The 15,630-nt window shown below is 39.7% G+C and overlaps 1 protein-coding gene across 6 annotated transcripts in view; it reads left to right on the top strand.

The window, feature by feature from the left end:
• dst (dystonin) overlaps window positions 1-15,630 on the top strand; it is a 273,589-nt gene that overhangs the window by 140,198 nt on the left and 117,761 nt on the right. For 4 of the 6 annotated variants that reach the window (XM_037538377.1, XM_037538378.1, XM_017694127.2 and 1 more), the window contains 21 exons: window positions 41-195; window positions 468-921; window positions 1,012-1,140; window positions 1,711-1,788; window positions 1,876-2,037; window positions 3,079-3,183; window positions 5,068-5,163; window positions 5,257-5,382; window positions 5,474-5,626; window positions 6,841-6,995; window positions 7,232-7,358; window positions 7,905-8,088; window positions 9,214-9,371; window positions 9,487-9,665; window positions 9,931-10,069; window positions 11,355-11,548; window positions 11,710-11,872; window positions 13,176-13,259; window positions 13,351-13,458; window positions 13,543-13,641; window positions 14,218-14,319. In XM_037538377.1, coding sequence (XP_037394274.1) covers window positions 41-195; window positions 468-921; window positions 1,012-1,140; window positions 1,711-1,788; window positions 1,876-2,037; window positions 3,079-3,183; window positions 5,068-5,163; window positions 5,257-5,382; window positions 5,474-5,626; window positions 6,841-6,995; window positions 7,232-7,358; window positions 7,905-8,088; window positions 9,214-9,371; window positions 9,487-9,665; window positions 9,931-10,069; window positions 11,355-11,548; window positions 11,710-11,872; window positions 13,176-13,259; window positions 13,351-13,458; window positions 13,543-13,641; window positions 14,218-14,319 — 3,150 coding nt within the window. The remainder of the gene's footprint in view (window positions 1-40; window positions 196-467; window positions 922-1,011; window positions 1,141-1,710; window positions 1,789-1,875; window positions 2,038-3,078; window positions 3,184-5,067; window positions 5,164-5,256; window positions 5,383-5,473; window positions 5,627-6,840; window positions 6,996-7,231; window positions 7,359-7,904; window positions 8,089-9,213; window positions 9,372-9,486; window positions 9,666-9,930; window positions 10,070-11,354; window positions 11,549-11,709; window positions 11,873-13,175; window positions 13,260-13,350; window positions 13,459-13,542; window positions 13,642-14,217; window positions 14,320-15,630) is intronic. The other 2 variants (XM_037538379.1, XM_017694130.1) reach the window with 1 other exon arrangement.

Raw genomic sequence — 15,630 nt, 5'->3', positions numbered from 1 at the left:
ATGGATAGTTGATTGACTTCCGTCTAAATCTTACCTTCAGGATGCAAAGAGGTTGGAATCTGGGATCCAGTTCCAGAACGAGGCGGAGGTTGCAGGATACCTGCTGGAATGTGAGAACCTGCTGAGACAGCAAGTGGTGGACATCCAGATTCTACTGGATGGGAAGTTTTACTTGGCTGATCAGCTTGTTCAAAGGTTAGAAACATCTATGGAAGCTCTATAATCCATTACTAAGGACCAAAACTGTAATTTGTCCCGTTTTACAAATTTAACGCTTACCTTTTGCATCCAGCTGTTTAAAATTATTCTGATATGATGCTAGTGTGTTACAATTTAATAGATTTTTAATCATTTGTAAATGTTCTTAACATGACTTTTGAATGTCCGCGTATATTTGTTATGATTATTATAATTATGATATAATTAATGGTATCATTAAAACTTGTGAATTGCCTGATTTTTCACAGGGTATCGAAGCTCCGCGATGACCTGCTGGCCCTCAGGACAGAATGCTCGTCAGTCTACAGTAAGGGACGCACACTGACCTCAGAGCAGACCAAGATCATGATCTCTGGAATCACCCAGAGTTTGAACTCAGGCTTCTCTCAGAACCTGAACCCAAGCCTGAGTCCGGCCCTGACCCCGGCTCTCACGCCTGGAGCTCTGGTCACACCAGGCTCCACTCTGTCCTCCAGCCTCACCCCAGTTTTAACCCCGGCCATGACCCCAGCCCTGACACCTGGCCTGCAGCCCACTTTAGTGGGCGGAGGAAATGTGGAAACAGGGGTCCTCCAGCACCTGAAACAGATGCAGATCCGCAAGCCTATGCTGAAGTCGTCACTGGTAGACCCCAACCTGTCCGAGGAAGAGGTCAATATGAAGTTTGTGCAGGACCTGCTTAACTGGGTGGAGGAAATGCAGGTGAGAATACTGACCTTTTTTATTTAAGGTCTAGAAATGTACATTTTTCTATCTTGCTTATTAATGGTGCATTTTTTTCATTGCTTTAAGGTACAACTTGATCGAGGTGAATGGGGATCTGATCTTCCCAGCGTCGAGTCCCATTTAGAAAATCACAGAAATGTTCACAAAGCCATCGAGGACTTCCAGATGAGCCTTAAAGAGGCAAAAATTAGTGAGGTAGGGGTTGATGTTATATCTTACTGAAGCTGTGCAAGGCAATACAGTGAGCTTAGAGTCACAAATATTACTGCTGGGTTCTGTATCATTACTGCCAGATCAAAATCTCGTATCTCCAAAAAAGTTATGGCACATTTTATATTATATTCTTTTGTTTTTCTACAATGTTAAACTCAGCAAATAAACAGAAATGGTGCACCAAAACTTGCTGACAGTTTTGTGAAATGTTCAGAAATTGCACAGAACTAGCATATTAAATTCATTTTATACATTTATCAGATTGTTTTGAAACTTTTGAACAGCTGTAATGGCGGAATACAATCTAGCGTGGGGTAAAATGCACATAAAATAAAATGTGGATATTTTTATTTAGTTTAACAGATTCAAGTACAATAAGCTTTTGCTAATCTTCTCATATTCCCATAGCAACATTAGCTGTGCATTTTGACAGCAGTGTGTCAGACATTTCACCAGGTTTTTATACCATAGAAGTGAATTTAACATATTTTTTTACATATTTTTAACATACATTTTTTTTTCAGTTCTAACAATTATAACCTGACCTTTCAGATTCAGATGACACAGCCACTCAAACAGAGCTACTCGGAGAAGCTGGGCAACTTGGAGAACCAATATGGACGACTGCTGGTAAGTGGATTTACACTGAATCCATTCGCTCCTTAAAGCAAGTTCGAATCAGTTTCCTATTCATTTCCCATGATTCTATGTCTTCAGAACTGTTCCAGAGAGAGACAGAAGCACCTGGACAGCCTACATGACTTTGTGTCTCACGCCACTGAGGAGTTAATTTGGCTTAATGAGAAAGAAGAAGAGGAGGTGGCCTTCGACTGGAGCGAACGGAACAGCAACGTTTCCAGGAAGAAGGACTATCATGCTGTGAGTCCACCCAGCAGTTAAAACCACAATTTTCTATTGTCTGTCTTCATGGTTTTTCAGGCTGTGTAGATAAAGCAGCGCTTATGCTGCTAGTAATTGTAGGTTGCTTGCAGATTAAATAATAAAAACTGTGTGTTGTGCAATAATAAGATTATGGCTCCTGCACGATTGTAATTATGGTTGAGTTTAAAGTCGCTTTAGCAGGAAATGGCTTTGATCACCCCAAGCTTAGGTGTTAAAACACATCCCAGTTTGTTGTCCCTCAGGGAGGAAGGGGTGACAACAATTTACTCTTTGAAATATGATTAAATGGTTTATAAGTTATTTTGCAAACTGATTAGGGAGCTTTTGTATACAATTGTGTCATTAACATGCTTAAAAGTTTGTCATCAGTCAATATACAATGAGGTATAGTTACGTTTATTATATTTACAGATACTCAAGTTTTTGTTAAGATGTTTTAATCAGTATTTCAAGGATGTTTAGGCACATGCATAACAATAAGTTATGTTATAAGCTGATTACGGAGCTTTTCAGTCGATATAGAAGGAGAAATAATAGGTTAATAAGTTTATTATATTTACAGACACTTTTTCCCCAATAAGATGTTTTAATGAATATTTCAAGGATTTTTAGTTGTAAATTAGTGCTGTAAATTTTTACATAATCATCAATTCGCAATACTTTTGTCAAGTTATCTGTCTCAGGATTTTAAAACTGCTTTTCGAATATGAAGCATTCTCGATATTACATTTATTATAACATAATTCTCAATGTTATAGGCTTTTTATGTCATTTCAGAGCTTTCTACAGCTGTTCCAATGAACATTTATTCATTTCCTACAGCTTTATAGTGTCCAGCTAGTACTTTATGTGTTATTAAATTACACAGGCACACCCAATCCAAACTTTTAAAGGCATATTAAATACCAGTGTGGCTGGAAACTTTGACTTGCCTTTGCATGTCAAATTGTTATATTAATGGAAACAGGCGAAGAGTATTCTGCCAAAAGGAATTAAGTACCTTATTTCCCTCCACAGGAACTGATGAGAGAACTGGATAAAAAAGAAGGGATGATCAAGTCAGTACAGGACCAGGCTGACAGCCTTCTACAGCAGAACCATCCAGCCAGGCTAACAATAGAGGTAAAGTGTGTTGTGTACACCTGTGTGAGCTGTAATCACTCTAAGGCTGGCCTGAGCTGCAGTTTATGGACTTGAAGTACTGCGTGATGTTTCATGAAAACTCGTTCTCAAAATCTCCCTTAAAAACATCAGAATCGTATTTTGAGTTGATGGAACACATACCACATCCATTTTAATCAGTTTCAGACCAAAGCTGCACTAGATGCACGTGGGTACACATCTTGCATCCATCGAAACACAACTTTAACTCGTGCAACACTCCCACTTTTTAGCGCTGTAAACTATATTGAAAATAGCAGATTGACCGCAGCTGGTGTGGTAGTTTCAGAGCAGCTCCTGCTGGGAAACTGTGGTCCTGTGATTGTGGTTTTGTTGAAATAAACAGATCTGGGGCAGTATTACAGAAACTGCCTGTCTTGTTATTTATGTCCAAGTTAAGATCTGACAGGTCAAGATAAGATTGTTCACAAATTCGCATTACTGAAGCAAATCTTACAGCATCTTATCTCAAGTTAAACGGTAAACATGACATCAAAAAAGGTAAACATGACATCAAAATAATCAAGGTAGTTAGCCAGATAGCTACAGTTACTGATGTAAAAAAGGTCAAACAAAACTAAAGTGTGATAAAACTTTAAGTTATGAATACTGCGAGAATGCTTTGTGTTGTTTTTCAGAGCGCCAGTGCTCCACAGTTTCAGTCTCCTTTCCCAAATGCTTTAGCCGAGAATGCTAACAGTATAAATCCTAATAAACAGACACACGTTCAGCTGTGTCTCTGCATTATTCATCACCATCTGTGTAATATTTTATCATCAGCATTAACACATCGCTGCTGTCGGGAGAAAACCTTGTATCTCCATTTTTGTTTTTCAGTTTTTGACATAATTTGAAAATACCTTTTGCCCTTTACATTGTAAGTCAATTTCATGGTGAATGGACCAAAAGAAATAACGCAAAATCACTTGGAAAAAGGTCTGGTACCATTGACTTACATTAAATGTAAAGTAGGTTTTTCCCTCTTCCTGTAAAGTTTACCATTTTGGAGATGCAAAGTTTTCTTCTGACAACAGCAACATGAAGGTAATAAGAGGGAATGGTGGAGATATCACATCTCAAATTCTGCACTGAGCATTTTTTTCATTGTTTGGTAATTTAAAGTGCTTCCACACACGCAGGATTTCTTTCTGAAGCATCTCTGCTTGTTTAGCTTCAGTGGCTGCACAGAAAGCAACACCGTTTATTGCGCTTTGAAGTGAGGAGATGCGGACGCTTGGCATGAATTTATGACCCTAACCCTAAACCTAAGACACACACACACACACACCATCTAAACCACTTATCCTTCTGGGTCATGGTGTGACCTGAACCAGTTATAGTTTATTTTTTAACATTTTCATATATTAACAGTAACTGCTCTATCTAAAGGACTTGATAATGTTTATTTTAGGCCACAGTTTTTGTGGCTTAAAAAAGACAAAGCCTTTAAATACTACATAGTGAAATAAATACCAACATAACAAATGAATACTCAAGTATTTGGATTATTGTAGGCAGCCCTGTTCACATTTTGATAATTCGGACAGAAACAGACACTCAATAATGTCATGTCGCAGTTATAATGCTACATATTGTCGTTGTGATATATGAACACATTCAAAATTTTGGATATAAAAAGATTGGCCTTCTTTTATTTTGACCAAAGACATTGTGAGTTGTCTGAATACCCTGATTACTTAAAACAGAAACTGATCTAGAATGTCAGAAGTTGCGACAGCAGTATAGCAAAAACCAATGTTTGCCATAGAGATTAATAAACAGCATGTTGTGCAGCGCTGTCAGATAATAAGATTAGATCTTTCCTCTCATTCTCACCATCCTCAGGCCTATAAAGCTGCCATGCAGACCCAGTGGAGCTGGATCCTGCAACTCTGCTACTGCGTGGAGCAGCACCTGAAAGAGAACACCGTGTATTTCGAGGTAGGTCACACAGCCCATTGTTCCTGGTTCACTGAGAAAAGTCCTGCTTTGTCTAATTCACTTCAACATTTGGACTTTTTCCCTTCCTAACAGTTTTTCAATGACGCCAAAGAGTCCATGGACTACCTTAAAAGCCTTCAAGATTCCATTAGCAGAAAGTACAGCTGTGACCGCACTAGTGGATTACACAGGCTGGAGGACCTCATTCAGGAGTCTATGGTTAGGAACCTTGCAAAAACATACAGTGCATGATACATCATAAGTGGCTTTCCCGATAATTGGTCTAACTGGTCATGTTTGGTCACTGTAGGATGAAAAAGAGCAGCTTCTCCAGTACCGCAGCACTGTTGCTGGATTGGTGGGACGAGCAAAGTCCATTGTTCAGCTCAAGCCCCGCAACCCAGAGTACCCCATCCGAACCTCCATCCCGGTCAAAGCCATCTGTGACTACCGGCAAATAGAGGTAAGCCTGTCACAATTTGAACAGAAAAGTTGTAGGCACCTTTGAAAATTAGTTTTAAAATGCTGTTTATCTGGACAGTAAGTTCACTTGCTCAGAAAAGCGCTAATATTAGAATAAACACCATAAGTTGTAATTTGTTCAGTGTGATTATTTAACCATTTCAAAACCAATAATCAGTCAACCTCATTATACTTCATTATGTTAAATCAGGTGTGATGGAGCTGGAGGGATCCAGGAGAAATCTGGAACCAAACTGTTCTTAAAATAGCTCACAAGATATCAATTACATTTTTGAAAATAAGAGATCCTTGTGGCTTTCTGCTGTTTTTATTTTTAATTTGCATTTAATTTAAAGCTAATAAATTTGCATTTGTTTTCATTTTAATGATGTGTTGTTTTTACTGGCAAAAACACTTGATGCCAAGAAAATCAACTAGGCTTTAACTATGCGCTTAGGTGCTAAGACATTTGCACAGTAAGACAGTTACAAATTATATTACACACACACACACATTTTCTGGAGCCTATCCCAGTGGTCATTGGGTGGAAGGCAGGATACACCCTATATATATATATATTTCATTTTGATGGGGTGGTCCTGTTTTTATCGCCATATCATTTCTAGTCATTACAGTAGATTTAGCGGCCGGGAGAGTCAGAGACCAAACGCATGCACTGTAAATATCACACGTGACACTACACGAGACGAGAAACGGCGGTCAGATAAGAAAGTGAGTCAGAGGGAAGTTATTTCACATGATGTGATCTAAAAATAGAAAACTGACAATAAATGTTGAAATATGACTGAATTGTACTTTATTTGATTTGACATTCAGTTGCTGACCGTATAAGATGTTTATATAACTACTACTTCAGTAAACAGTATGTGGCACTGAAACACGATGTTCTGAACCTTTGCTTGAGGAAATTTTCTCTAACTGGACCTTATTGAATTTGAATTAAATACCCCTGATAAAGACTTTATAAACACTGTAATGCCAAAAATGTATATAAATGGGTCAGGTAGGAGGGGAATTTAAAAATATGCATTGTCATGCAAATACCAATAAATTCATGCTGTTTATATTTAATTAATTTTAACTTTTGTTGTTGAAAATTGTGTAATCACACTTTTGAGTAGCTGTAAATTAATTGATAATAATTATGCAGCAGGAGAATTAAATTGACTTCTCTCTTCCTCTTTGTCTTCATAGATCACCATCTACAAAGAGGATGAGTGTGTGCTGGCCAGTAACTCTCACAGAGCTAAGTGGAAGGTGATCAGTCCCTCAGGGAACGAGGCCATGGTGCCTTCTGTCTGCTTCAGTGTACCCGCGCCCAACAAGGAGGCGGTCGACATGGCCAGCAGGTGGGCACAACACATTTGGCATTCTTTCTCGCTCTTTTCATCTTCCCAAAAAATCAATAGTTATTCAGTTCACCCGAACCACTCCCTTCTAACCACAGTATCCATTTACACTGCTTTTGAAGGTAATACAATATTGCAGTGTATAAATGACTTATGGGAAGCTCCTGAAGGACTTTGTCTTTTTGAGTGTGTGAATGGGTGCCCGATCCTCATAGCGTGCGTTTTCTCTTTTGTAGGATTGAGCAGCTGTACCAGAACGTTCTGGCTCTGTGGCACCGCTCCCACATCAACATGAAGAGCGTGGTGTCCTGGCACTACCTGATGATGGACATCCGCACCATCCGCAAAAGCACCGTTGCCTCCGTACGTTTTATATTTGTACCTACAGTCATATGCTCAGTCAAAGCTCAGTCAAAACTTGATGAATCTATTATTATCATCATACCCTCCTCAGTATAGTTTTGATTCTGCATTTGAGACCTAAACAGCTTCGCAGCTTCGGGGGAAAACATTACATTTCATGTTAAACAGATTTTGCACTAAAATTAAAGAGAACGTTTCTGTAGAGTATGTTTGAAGTTTTTTTTCACTTCCAACATTACGTCAGTCGTACATATGACTGTACATGAAAATTGGCCTGAGAAAATGAAGAGGCTGAAGGGCTGGGAAGATCACAAGCATTAGCAGAACGTTCCTCAGGGCTGAGTAGATCACAAACACTCGGCTCTTATCTAACTTAATCACTGCAAAGCACAATTCACTCAACAGAGTACCGTTCCTGTCATTTATGAAATTTAATCATGGCCTGTTGGGACACATTTTCTCCAATAACTTCTCTTTGTGCCCGGTGCCATAGCTGAAATTAGCAGGGCAGGGCGTTGGCTGACTGTATGAACTGTTTCTTCCCAGATTAAGACCATGTTACCAGGCGAGCACCAGCAGGTCCTGAGCAGCCTGCAGTCCCATTTTGAAGAGTTTCTGGAGGACAGTGAGGAATCGGAGGTGTTCACCGTGGCAGACTGTGCTCAGCTGGAGAGAGAGGTGCTGGCCTCGAAAGAGTACTATGAGGAGCTGCTGAAGTCTGCAGAGAGAGGCAAGATCACCCGGCCACTCTTTCTCTTTGCTCACATTAACCCAGTGCTGCTGGCTAAACACATGCCCCCTTAAGCTGCTTAGTTAGAAAGTTAATACCCTTTGGAATTATTCCTGATCCAGACCTGACCTGTGCTGTCCACACTAGGGTCAGTGTTTTGATATGTGAAGTGAACATATCGACACAGCTATGTACACTGACCGGCAAAAGTTTGGGGACTATGCTGGAGTAGGGCAGAAGGCAGGTCGCCAGTCCATCACAGGATGGACGCGCACACACATTCACACCTAGGGGCAATTTAGTATCTCCAGTTGGCCTGACTGCATGTCCTTGGACTGTGGGAGGAAACCCACACAGACACAGGGAGACATGCAAACTCCACACTAAAAGGATTCTGGGGAATCGAAGCCAGGCCCTGCTTGCTGTGATGTGACGGGGCCAACACAAAACAGGTTCTTGCTAATACATTTTGCAATGCTCAGCTTCATGTGTTTTGCCGAAACAATGATTTGGTGTTGGTTTAAATTTCCAAAGAACCTTTAAAACCAAGTATTGAAATGTTTTTGGCCCAAAGATTAAAAATAAAAACTTTTTTATTTCCTGAGATCAAAAAGTGGTTCCAAGGTAAAACTTTTGTCAGGCCTTCCTTCAGTTTTGCAGCTTTTCCAACTAAAATGACAATAAACAGCTTTTAAATTATTTTGTAATCCAAACAAAGAATGGGTGATAATTCATTAAAGATCCCATATCATTATATTTTTGAAGAGTTTGTGTAGCATCAACTTTGTCAAAGTGTCAAAATGTACCGTTCAGTACCCGTTCCATGCCGTCCATATTTAGAATGGAGTTGCTTTTGTATTCATTGTTTTTGTGATGTCTCCAAACATCTCTACTTGACATTGTTGCTAAAAAGAAGATATTAAAATTGGCATAAGTATAAATTGGCAGTCTATTATATTTTACAAGCAGGTATGCTCAAAAACGGTTAGTAAATGTAACTAAAAGCATAGTCTTGGGTTTTTTGCACAAGTTGTTGTGTTTTTTGATGTTTTTGGTGTTTTGATGGTGCGCTCAACTTGGACATGTGCGTTGTGTTTGACTGTGCTGCCCTCTTGTGATCAACAGAGGAACACGAGGAATCGGTGTACAACCTCTTCATATCCGAGGTTCGTAACTTCCGCATGCGTGTGGAGGCTCATGAGGAGCAGCTGATCCGGCATATCCGCACCCCCCTGGACCGAGACGACCTGCAGGCCAGCATGCAGCGCATCAATGAGCAGGAGGTAATGGCCTCTCAGTGGGCAGCGTTTATCCTTCACCATGCAGACTTTCGTTTTGCAGTTGTGCAGCAATTTCCACTGAGCACTGACTCCTACCTGCTCTCCTCCACACACACAGAGGAAGAAGGCAGAGTTAGATCGGCTGAAGGAGGACCTGGAGGTGCTGAAGGAGAAGTGTGAGGTGTTCTTGAGACAGGCTGCCAACTCTCCTTCCGTCCCCACACTCTCCTCCGAGCTCAGCGTCCTCACTCAGAGCATGGCTCAGGTCTACTCCATGTGCTCCATCTACCTGGAGAAGTGAGTGCTTCATCTGCTCACTGGCTTCCTGAAGGAGAAGCAGCAGTCTACTACACTGAGGGCTTGACTGATATGAAAATGTCACTGATACTGATTTAAATGAGCTACATTTAATTCCTAAAGCTGATAATATTGACTGATATTATTTTAAAGTGTCTGTAATTAAATCAGTTCCAAGTTAACACTCCTTGACACCTACATAAGCACTTCATGACAACTGACATAAACCTGTACATAGATTTAAATGTGCGGATGTGACTCTCAGGTTGAAGGCAGTGAGCTTGGTGGTGAAACACAGCCAGAGTGCCGAAGCTCTGGTCAAACTCTATGAGGCCAAGCTGTGTGAAGAAGACGCAGTCAACGCTGACATCAAGTCTATCGATGCAGTTATGAGCACTCTCAAGGTAAAGTACTGACAGGTACCTCCGTTTTTAAGAAGCTGTATTGGTTTTCTGTATCTTTTAGGAGACGTTTTAAGTTCTTTTACTAGTTTTTAAAGCTCTGCATGGCCTTAAAACACCTGCACATCTCTCAGAATGTCTGTCTATGTGATCTTAGATCTACTGGCCTTCTACAGACACCTTCTATAAAATAAATTGTTTATACACCCATGCATATTGCACAACTGTTAACATGTTATTGTTTACAGAGTTTAGTCACTCTGTTCATTTGTCACCTGTATTATAATAATAATATTATATTAGAGGTGACAAAACCTTGGTGCATCTCGCAACCAGTGAATGAACAGAGTGACTAAACTCTGTAAACAATAACATCTGTCTGTCTGTCTGTCTGTCTATATGTCTATCTGTCTGTCTGTCACTGTCTATCTATCTATCTATCTATCTATCTATCTATCTATCTATCTATCTATGTCTGTCTATCTGTTTATCAGTGTCTGTCTATCTGTCTGTATCTATATATCTGTCTATATCTATCTATCTGTCAGTATCTATCAGTCAGTGTCTGTCTGTCTGTCTGTCTGTCTATCTATCAGTGTCTGTCTGTCTAAAGAAAACATGAGTCTTTCTACTGTTCTGCATCTAAATTGTGGAACTCAGTTCCACCTTTTATTAGGCAGTTAAGCTCAGTGTTCACTTTAAAGAAAGTTTTGAAAATATGTTTAGTGTTTAGTGTAATTAAATATTTATACATTTGTATGCAGAACTTTGAACCATGTTGCATGTTTTGTTGGTCTAAGTGAAAAGAAGTGAACAGAGAACACATGTCTGCACATTTTTATACACAATTACTGTTTATCTTTAACATATTGAAAAAAAATACAACATAAACAAAGTCCTGTTATTTTATATTTGTTTTAGTTTCAAATTTTATTCCCAGTACAAGACATTAGCACATTTTCACAAATGCACATATTTATATGCAGCTTTTAAAATGAATTTGTTGTTGTGTATTTTAATTAATACTATTAACTTTATTCATTTTATCTTTTATTGTTGTGACTGAACAGTAGCAGGGATGGAAGAAAATCAAACACCTTTATTTTCCTTCATGACTGAACTTAATCACCTGTCTGTAACGCATGTTGAGCTGATACCTGTATGAAGAGTGCTCTGTAATTGAAGCTTATTATTATTAGTAATAGTAGTATTAAATATTTCCAACAATATGTTTCTTTCGCCCGCACCATTTTGTTTCCAACACCAGTAATGCATATTTCATTCCCAGCAATGGAGATCTGAGATAGACGACAGGCGAGAGGTATTCCACGACCTGGAGGACGAGCTGCAGAAAGCCAGAGTCATCAGTGACCGTATGTTCAAGACGCACAATGAGAGGGACTTTGACCTTGACTGGCACAAGGAGAAAGCAGAGCAGCTTGGAGAGAGATGGCGTAATGTCCACTCTCAGATTGAAAACAGGTCGGTCAGGTTTGATATAGTTAAAACAAGTATATATTTACAGCAATACATTTGTCTAATTTGTCTTAAGGAAATATTTGAATCTTAAAATGATGAACCCCTCATATTGTTTTCCTTGTTTATTGAGAAACGCAGTTTCAGCATTTTTTTTTCTCTTTTAGACTTAGGGACCTGGAAGGTATCAGCAAGTCTCTGAGGTACTACAAGGACACATACAGTAGCCTTGACGAGTGGAGCAAAGAGATGGAGGCCAACCAGCTGAAGACGCAGGAGAACCAGCCTGAAGACAGCAAAGCTTTGGCTGAGTTACTAAACCAACAGAAAGTAAGATTTCCTCTGTCTCAGACCCTTTTAAGTACCACTTTACAGTACCACCAAACTTAAGAGTTTTTTTGAATGGTTTAAAATGAGTTTATAAAGCTGCACTATGTAAGATTATTTGTTAAAATTGATATTTAGATCTCATGCAAAATCACTCTCATACTGATGAAGATATAATGACAATAGCAGTCTTTTAGTCATCAATTTCATCTGCTTGTGGTAATTCGAAGCACAGCTTATGTTATAAAATGCACTTTCACATGTTTATTAATAAACATTTATAACTAGAGGTGTGGACTCAAGTCATATGACTTGGACTCTGACTTGACTTGGAAGGGCATGACATCATAATGATAGAAGAACACTTTGGGTGCTATATAGAACTCTTTTCAAAAAAGGTTCTATGCAGAACCATCTACAGCATATTCTTAAGAATGCTTTCATGATGCAAAGAGCACTTTAACCATGCAAAGAATTCTTTTAGTATTTTTAAACAATTTTCTAACCCTTGAACTATTTTCTACCCATCGACCATCCGTTTTAAGAGTGTGGTTATCTGTGTACCATGGATTTTGTTGAAAAAAAAAAAAAACAAACAAAAATAATGAAAAATGAATATAGAACCATACACCACTAACACACTGTCATTAAAAGGCTGTACCTTTATTCAGTGTTATGGCCTTAAATTTGCTGAAAAATGCATACTTGTTTAGGACTTGAAGATTAGGACCATTGACTTGGGACTTGACTATCTCGACTCAGGAGCCCACATTTGTCTACACTGTTAAATCTCTGATCTTGCTTGTTGCTTATCATTGCTGTTGCACAAAAATCTTGTATTTCCATTTTTGTTGATTTTTCTTGTTTGCATAATTTGAAGATTTCAGTAACACTTTGCATTCTTTTAAAATTTCATGATGATTGGACTGACATTCAGGGTTCAGAGCACTTGGAAAAAGATCTTTCCATCAACTTCCAGTACTAGTTAAGAGTTTTCCTTCTCCTGTAAAGTTACCATTTTGGAGGTACAAGTTTAAAGCAGCATTACCTTACTTTTGTCTTCTCCATCAGTCAGCATTAAACCTGTTATCTTCATCACATATTCGTGCTCCTCAGGTATAACAGCTCACTGTTTTTATTTTAAGTGTTATAAACTACTTGTTAATGATTTTAAGTGTTATGATCTAATAAAAAATGGTAAACCATTCATAAACCCTTTATAAAGGCTGTCTTATTTTAAAGCGGTGCCACCTTTTCTGTGTTATGTCTTTTCACTCATTTCATGAAAAAGTGTGTGTTGCTTCAGGTACTTGTTGCAGAAATTGAACGTAAGCAGAGTAAGATTGACGAATGCCAGAAGTACTCGGAGCAGTATTCAGCCGGAGTAAAGGTCAGCACATCTTACCTTTCAAAATAAATCTGTTAAGACACTGTGAATGTAGGGTGTTAAGATAAAATATGACGTTCTCTTCTGCTTTCAGGACTATGAACTGCAGCTGATGACCTACAGGGCTATGGTGGACTCTCAGCACAAATCCCCTGTGAAGAGGAGAAGGATGCAGAGCTCATCAGATGCCATCCAACAGGAGGTGACGACACAAGGACATGAAAAATAACAAGAAAATAGTAGCAACTGGTGAAATAAAAGCTAACCCTTTAATTTTTCTCCTCAGTTTATGGACCTGCGCACTCGCTACACAGCACTGGTCACTCTCATGACTCAGTATGTGAAGTTTGCAAGCGAAACACTGAAGAGGGCTGAAGAAGATGAGGTAGGACGTGTGCAACAGCCTTTTCCATGTTTGAATTTTTCACTGTTATTACAGTTATAATGGTTTAATTTTCCTGCATATGGAATATCTTTGCTGAGTTACAGCTTATATTGAAGTATACATTTGAATGTGTTTCACTTTTCGCTGGATCTCTTCCAGTGCGCATCTGTTTATCTGACACTTTCCATCCCTGAACAGCTGCCGTCAGTCACTTATTTGCTCTTCTGTGCATGTTATTCGGGTATAGTATACTTCCAGCCGTGCTTCACTCTGAAAATCCACTTTTCAATACTTCAAACGTGAAACTATGTGCATTATTTCTTCACGTGTGCATAACAAGTTAAACAAAATGTGCTGTTTTCTTAATCTTCCCTTTATACTAACTTAAGCTCAAGATACAAAATGTGCAGTATTTTGTATTGTTGAAGGTGATGGTGTCTCAAATTAGAACTCAAAAGCCTTTCTCTAGGTGGTGGAGGGTCACTTTCATGCTTGGTTTGGTAAGTGTACAAGAGCTTGACCTCAACTGTCTTTCCCTAACCAGGGTTTGGAGGATAATTTTACCTTTAATTTCAGAGGAGGTCATCAATGGAAAGGACTGAATATAGGAGCTGGATGGAGAGTATGGAGCTACAGAAATCGTCGAATGAAGAGGAGATCTCCAGGCTGCGTCGGCAGGTACTGGAACTGGAGGCCTCTTTATCCGACAGGCAACAGCAACTGGACATTCTGGGAGGAGAACTGGACATGCAGAAAAAGTCAGTCGAGGAGTTGAATGTGCAAAAATCAAAGGCAGAATATGAAGCACAGCAATACCGACTTGAGCTGGAAGGTGCTATTAAATGCAAAACTGCCACTGAGCAGGAGCTAAACCATTGTCGACAGTTGATTCAGCAGTCAGAGGCCAAACAGGGTTCCATGGAGGAGAGCCTCCGCATGCTAAAGAAAAACATAGAGGAGAGCACGCTGGCCCGCAGGAAGCTGGAGGAGCACTTGCGCCGCAAGAACAGCAACGTACAGGATCTGGAGGAGCACAGGCGTACATTGGAACGGGAGTTGAAAGCCAAGGAAGATGCTGAGGTAGAACTCCTGAACCAGGTTAGGGCCATGGAAATGGATCTCACTCAGCAGTCTGAAGCTAGAGTGCTCCAGGGTGAGTCACGAGTTACGTTGACAAGGGATGGCATGCAGAAGTCTACCATCTCAAGCAGCGTTCAGCTTCTCCATTCGGAAGCAGAAGCAGAAGCCCTGCAGTACAAGATGGACGAGCTGATGATGGGCAAAAAGAGAGCAGAAACAGAGATCAAGACTTTGAAGTCTGAGCTGAACTCGGTGCTTATGCACAAGAATATGGCAGAAGAGAAAGCACAGCGCTTCAAAGAGCTCCTGGACGATGCAAATAACAGGTTGATGAAGCTTCAGGTGGAAATGGAGTCGGACAGGAACAGCAACCGGCAGAAATCTGAAGACCTGAGGCAGGATGCCTCTGAACTTAGGAAATCTGTCTATATATTTCAAGAACAAGTCAAATCCCTCCAGCGAGACAAGTCATCACTAGAGCAGAGAGTGCTTTTTCATAAAACAGAAATTGATGGCTTAAAGGAACAGCTTAAGATAAATCAAGGGAAGCTTCTCCAACGGAGCACCAGTGAGCAGGAGAGTTGTCAGAGGTTGAGATGTCTGGAGGAAGAGCTTTCCTCCAAGCAGGCTGAAGCAGAACAGATGAAATTTAAGGTAACTGAGCTAACCAGGATGAATCAGCTGCTGGAAGGCGATATCAGGCATCTTACGGTAAGTATTGAGTCCTTCCAGCAAGAAAAATCACTTTCCGAGCAAAAGATAAAATCTCTGAAAAACGAGCTAGAAAACTTGAAAGATCAGCTGCAGAAAGCTAAAGATGACATGAGCATTAAGGCAAGAAGTGAAAAGGACATGCAGCTAAAGATCAAGAACCTTGAGTTAGAACTCCAGAAGAGTGATTTGCAGGTT

This window comes from Pygocentrus nattereri, chromosome 5, assembly GCF_015220715.1.
Source record: "Pygocentrus nattereri isolate fPygNat1 chromosome 5, fPygNat1.pri, whole genome shotgun sequence".
In the NCBI taxonomy this organism is placed as follows: Eukaryota; Metazoa; Chordata; class Actinopteri; order Characiformes; family Serrasalmidae; genus Pygocentrus; species Pygocentrus nattereri.
This window is presented reverse-complemented; position numbering and strand designations above follow the sequence as displayed.